The following is a 5,936-nucleotide window of genomic DNA, read 5'->3' on the forward strand; positions in this document are numbered from 1 at the left end:
TTGTTGTTGTGTTTTAATTCATTCCACTGTCCCTATCAACAGTGTCGTCCAAAGCGCCAGCTACATTAGGGTGGACGTTAGGAACAGCAAACAGTCGCCGTTCTTTTGAAAAACAGGATCTTGAAACTCGTCCCAATGCACGATGGAGACACAGACACCGAAGATCGATAGCGGAATGAGAGTTGAAAATAAAACTAATGCTTCTAACAGGCGACCTGTTTTGCGTCCCAACAACGGACGACTCAAACGGACGGATCGACTGAAGCTATAAAAGAATCAAACGGTGGGTGGATTGGAGTCAGTTTTTCTTTAACAGAGCTTTGCATAGCTTCTACCACAATCCGCATTCCGTGCTTCGGTTCATTTGTTTGCAGCGGAATAGCTTAATAAGTGCACTTCAAACTCATCGAAAGTGACCAGTGTGTTGTGTGCTTGCACAACAAAATAGACTTTTATCATCTACGTGCTGTTTTTGAGAACTTTTATACCATACTATGGTGAGTGCTATATTCATGCAGTGAAGAGTGTGGTGTACCTACAATTCGATTTAGGGCTGATGTGCTATACTTTCCTATATCTGCCATCCCGTTTTAGACCACATACACCGATAAAGGGCCGAAACCGGATGGTGGAAAGTTTCTTTCGTTCGATCACATCACATTCTACGTCGGTAACGCGAAACAGGCGGCCAGCTTCTACACGACGCGTTTCGGGTTTGAGGACTACGCGTATCAGGGTTTGGAAACGGGCAGCAGACAGCTCGTGAAGCATGCCGTCCGCCAGGATCGGATCGTGTTCGTATTTGTGTCGGCCTACGAGCCGGGCCATCGTGAACTCGGAGATCACCTGGTACGACACGGAGACGGAGTTAAGGATGTTGCTTTCGAGGTAGAGGACCTGGACGTGATCGTGCGCCGTGCTAAGGAGCGCGGAGCAAAGGTGGTGCGCGATGTGTGGGAAGAGTCGGACGAACATGGCACGGTTCGGTTCGCGACGGTGCAAACGTACGGCGATACGCTGCACACGTTCGTGGAGCGCCATCGCTACCGTGGCCTATTCTTGCCAGGGTTCAAGCCGCCACTACACAAGGATGTTTTGCTGCGCATGCTTCCAACGGTCGGTTTGAACTTTATCGACCACGTGGTAGGAAATCAGCCCGATTTGCAGATGGAATCGGTGGCCGCCTGGTACGAGAAGATGCTGATGTTCCACCGTTTCTGGTCGGTGGACGATAGCCAAATCCATACGGAGTATTCCGCTCTCCGTTCGATCGTTATGACCAACTACGAGGAAACGATCAAAATGCCAATCAACGAACCAGCCAAGGGAAAGAAGAAATCCCAAATCGAGGAGTACGTCGAGTACTATGGTGGTGCCGGTGTGCAGCATATTGCACTCAACACAGGCGACATCATTGGCGCTATTCGTAATCTACGTGCCCGTGGTCAGCAGTTTCTTTCCATCCCGGATACGTATTACGATCAGCTGCGCCAGCGTCTGAAGTCAAGCAGCGTGAAGATTAAGGAGGATCTTGCCGTACTGCAAGAGCTCAAGATTCTGATCGATTACGATGAAAACGGTTATCTGCTGCAGATCTTCTCCAAAAACATGCAAGATCGGCCCACACTATTCATCGAGGTGATTCAGCGCCACAACCACAATGTAAGTAATTCGCTCAAATGATCCGCGGAATCCGCCTACAATTTAATTTACTATTTCTTCTCCAACAGGGGTTTGGTGCTGGCAATTTTAAGGCGTTATTCGAAGCTATCGAGGCGGAACAAGAAAAGCGAGGAAACCTGTAAACGGCATGGACGCAACCATAATAACGTACTTTGACGATTGTTTTTTTTTACAAATAGCATCGATTCAGACATGATACAAACAATGCATTAATAAAAACAATCCATTTGATTTTGGATTTCAAACCCTATGTTTTTAATACGAACATTGCATGCACGGTGGAGCGGTATCCTCATTTTATACAATTGCTGGTGAAGTATAATCTATCAATAGATATCCCTTTCGTCTCTTACCTCGTTGGCATCCACACACGCTCACATTATGGCATCCTGATGGCACCACTTTACGATCATGATCGAACTGAGCTACTCGGGCGTGGGAAGAAAATCGGGATCCCAAAACCCAGGAGGAGTACTATGCAGTTGAGCCACTCGACAGTTGCGACAATTGCGTGGCAATTTGGATCGTGCCGTGTCGTTCGATACACCACGTGTTGTATGGTATTGGTAAAGCATCGTGCAATCGATGCACAAACCTTGTGGGGACGGTTGTTCATAGCCACGCGTGTATGGTTTGACCGATCCGGATAGTTCTCTTAGCTCGCGATTAGCTCTGCAAAAAAAAGAAACGAAGATATTCCACTACAACTTCTTCTTCTTCTTCCTCTTCTTCTTTGGCACAACAACCGCAGTCGGTCAAGGCCTGCCCGTACCCACTAGTGAAGCGAGCTTGGCTTTCTTTGGCTTATTGTTACCATAGCAGGATAGTCAGTCCTACGTATGGGGACACGGTCTATTCGGGGCTTGAACCCATGACGGGCAAGTTGTTGAGTCGTACTAGTTGACGACTGTACCACCAGACCGGCAAAGTTCCACTACAACACCGGAGAAATATTCCTTGTTTGGAAATCTTACCTTGGCACATTATTGGGATTGGTTCCTATGGTGACTGCGTCCATCCGCTTGGCATGTTCGCCGTTTAACTCGCTGATAAATATTTCCGTAGCATTTTGAGATTCGGCGACGCTTATTACTGATTGCTGGCTTGGTGCGGGCAAAACGATTATTTCATTCGGTTCCGAATCTTCACCTACTCCTAGTATGTGGTCCGAAAGACATTCCAACTTTTTATTAGATGGGACCTTTAATGGGTTGCGTTCCTTTTGTTGCGAATCGGGTTCTTGCTTTATTTTGAATGATAAACATTGCCTTGACAGTTTGCTGGTAGATTCTACCCCGGGACAGTACGTTTGATCTATGTCATCGTCATCGTTAGGGAACATTGTATGAGGCTCTTTGCTAGCTGCTATGGAAGATGATGTTTCATCGGAGCCATCTTTAGTACCCGGTTTATCGTCTTGTGCCCTTGAAATCAGTGTAGATTGCTTTTTCATTCGTAAACTTTTTAAAAACTTTGACTTGTTGGCCACTGACGGAGGTGTTGGTACAACAAAGTCACTAAACAGCGTATCATTTACACTATTATGTTCAGGCTCGTTCATCGGTGATTGTTTGGTTTGGCGAGGAAAGTTTAGCTTCACCTGACGAAAGCGTTGGTTGCTGTCGGCTAGGGAAAGGAATCGCTTAAGCCCACTCGGCGGAGTGTGACCTGTGTTGGAGGTTTCTATGGTTGCATTGGCATTTTTGCCCGTCCATTTTCCATTTGGAGTCGTCTTGGGAGTAGTAGGCGTGTTGGATTTCTCCGCAACCACCGAAGAAGATTCCATTAGCTTTACACTTTTCCCGAAACGGCTCTCCCGCAGGAAAGGCTTCTTCTCGGATTTGTTTTCTTCGGGAAATAAAAGTGGCATCGGTCGTAGAGGTGAAGTTTTCGATACATTTCTAGGAGAAAGTATCGCTCTTGGCGATGGCGACTGGCGAGCAGCCGCGGGAGGAGGGCTTTGGGTAAGTGCAAAGAACGGTTCCTCGGAATCTAAAATGTTTAGCTCGAGTTTCGCTGATACGTCCGATTCGGATTTGTTAGGAAAGATGGTCGAGTCTTCCAAGATTGATACATTTTCCTTTTGTACAGAAAGTGGTGAATCCAAGGATTGAACTTTACGTCTCTTGACCGGCGATCGCGGAACAGGTAACACGCAACGGTTGGATTGCTTTTGTTTCTCGGCTAGCTGATCTTCTAAGCACTCTAACTCGCGTTTTGCTTTTTGTTGTCTCACATATATTTCTAAAAAATAAACATAGTTTATTGCGATCTGTTTCCCGGATCCAGCAATGTTTCGCATCAGCGCTATGCTTACGTACCTGACGCATTTTCCAGCACTCTATCGATGTAGATGAAAATATCATCTTCCACTTTGCTAAAGTGGTTGTACTTTAGCAACAAATTGCACAAATTAACCATGCTTTCGAGCTTCTATTTAATCATAACTACAATTACTACACCGTTCTGGCAAAGTAAAAAAACATGCGCAACCGGCCTACTCTGATGAGCCAATAAATCAAAACAACCAGAAGCCCGCACTTTTTGCGTTGTTTAGCAGGGGGTAGGACACTTACAATGTAACTTTGTGCGGTTGGCAATATTGAACGATTGAAAACTCTACACTTTGTTTTAATGCAGACAATCTATTTCACTCAAATAAAATAAAGCGATGCAAATTTTCAGACAAAATTTGATGATTTTTTAAAATATCTCATGAGTCATGACAATGAAAAAAAAGGTTCCGACTGCTCTACCCCTCGTTTGTCATTTCGAATGACGTTTCAAAACCAGCAAAAATAAGAAGAAACTCACACCGTGTAAACAATAATAACGAAAAGACGGCTGTGCGGTTTAGTTCAATTTTAATTACATTTTGTACTTGCTGCTCAGAAGCTCCTCCAAGTTAGATAAAAGTCATCATGTCTTCACCATCGGAGGACAAAATAGCGTCACACAAAACGTGCTACGATGATAAAAGCCCGCCCCTCTATCCCAGCACAGATCGGTTCCATCCTCTAGGATACAGCACACCCCAGCAGCAAGGTAGAAACTCTTCTGCTCACGCCAGGAATTATTATTCCGCCCAGCCCAAGCACATGCTTCCACGGACGAAAGGATCCGACGGCCGATATCGGCACGGACAAGATAATGTGCAAAATCAGGACCGATCGAGATATTCGGGCCCAGATCGTTGCGATAACGCCGAGCAAAGAGACACAAACTTTGGTTCCGGCAAGCGCCTGGGCTTTGGTCACAATTGGAGAGGACACAACAACAGAAATCAACGGTATGGAGGAAATCGATCTCAGCACAACTATCGGCAAAACCACCATGTATGTGAATAGGAAACCTCTCGATTTATGGACAGTTTTGGATTAATCAGCATTTTCTACTTTCATAGGCTAAATCAGAATCATACAGCATCCGGGAATACTATCACCCTTCTATGCTGGAGAACCCTTGGGAGTTTTTGCTACGGAAAAGCACTGCAAGTTCAGCTTCTACCTTGAAGAACGATAAATCAGACAGGGACGACGATAACGAGGACGGATCGAGTAATAGTAACGGGGGGAATTGATCTGCTACCATGTAGCTAGAAGAATAACATAAAGTTTAACATAAATTTAAAAATACGAATCACAAAATCATACAATATGGGATAAAATCAAGCATATAAATGGGACAGCAGATCGATCGAGATGGTAAATAACCCACGTTGAGCTGCAAATGAAAAAGTCAGTTTGTGTAGCCATTAACCTTCGGTCTAGTTTGTGTATGTTCAATAAACAATGGAACAAATATCATTTTGTTCAAATGACCAAGCAAAGAATAAACCTTTTAATATAAAAAGACGTCTTTTGGGTGTAAGTAGGTTATTAGGAACAAAGTATAGACATTCGTGGCATTCATTTAATTACGGATCGTGTACAGAACTTGTGTTGTAAATTTTGTAAAAATAATAAAAACATACAAATGCGTACATAATTCTTAACCGCTTCTACCACCTACTGTGCACACCGGAAATGTTAATTGGGAAATAGTTTTACGTAGGGTAACAGAAACAACAGTATATTCGTATTACTAGGTGTCTCTTTCTATCAACCAAAAATTGTTTGCCTGTCTGGTCAAGACGCGGGGTCATAACAGAGAACGCTATATTGTCGAGTTTTGTGCATCTCTTTTTAGCTAGTCGGCGTAATCGCGTGTTGTACAGACTGAAGAAGGAGCGAGGCCGCTTTGGAAGATGGTTT

General features: G+C 44.5%; 3 protein-coding genes across 3 annotated transcripts; 2 read left to right on the forward strand and 1 right to left on the reverse strand.

Annotated features, from left to right (window-relative positions):
* Positions 1 to 284: 284 nt before the first annotated feature.
* Positions 285 to 1,928, forward strand: LOC120898154 (4-hydroxyphenylpyruvate dioxygenase). Its single transcript, XM_040303607.1, has 3 exons — positions 285 to 497; positions 595 to 1,662; positions 1,731 to 1,928. The coding sequence occupies exons 1-3, from the start codon at positions 495 to 497 to the stop codon at positions 1,803 to 1,805; spliced, it is 1,146 nt and encodes a 381-aa protein (XP_040159541.1). The 5' UTR covers positions 285 to 494; the 3' UTR covers positions 1,806 to 1,928.
* On the reverse strand, positions 1,846 to 4,314 carry LOC120898153. Its single transcript, XM_040303605.1, has 3 exons — positions 4,005 to 4,314; positions 2,658 to 3,927; positions 1,846 to 2,355 (listed from the first exon to the last, which is right to left on the reverse strand). The coding sequence occupies exons 1-3, from the start codon at positions 4,102 to 4,104 to the stop codon at positions 2,109 to 2,111; spliced, it is 1,617 nt and encodes a 538-aa protein (XP_040159539.1). The 5' UTR covers positions 4,105 to 4,314; the 3' UTR covers positions 1,846 to 2,108.
* Positions 4,315 to 4,484: 170 nt separating this feature from the next.
* Positions 4,485 to 5,612, forward strand: LOC120893682. Its single transcript, XM_040295703.1, has 2 exons — positions 4,485 to 5,018; positions 5,087 to 5,612. The coding sequence occupies exons 1-2, from the start codon at positions 4,605 to 4,607 to the stop codon at positions 5,261 to 5,263; spliced, it is 591 nt and encodes a 196-aa protein (XP_040151637.1). The 5' UTR covers positions 4,485 to 4,604; the 3' UTR covers positions 5,264 to 5,612.
* The last annotated feature ends 324 nt before the right edge of the window (positions 5,613 to 5,936 follow it).

Source organism: Anopheles arabiensis, chromosome 2 (assembly GCF_016920715.1).
Source record: "Anopheles arabiensis isolate DONGOLA chromosome 2, AaraD3, whole genome shotgun sequence".
Taxonomy (NCBI): Eukaryota; Metazoa; Arthropoda; class Insecta; order Diptera; family Culicidae; genus Anopheles; species Anopheles arabiensis.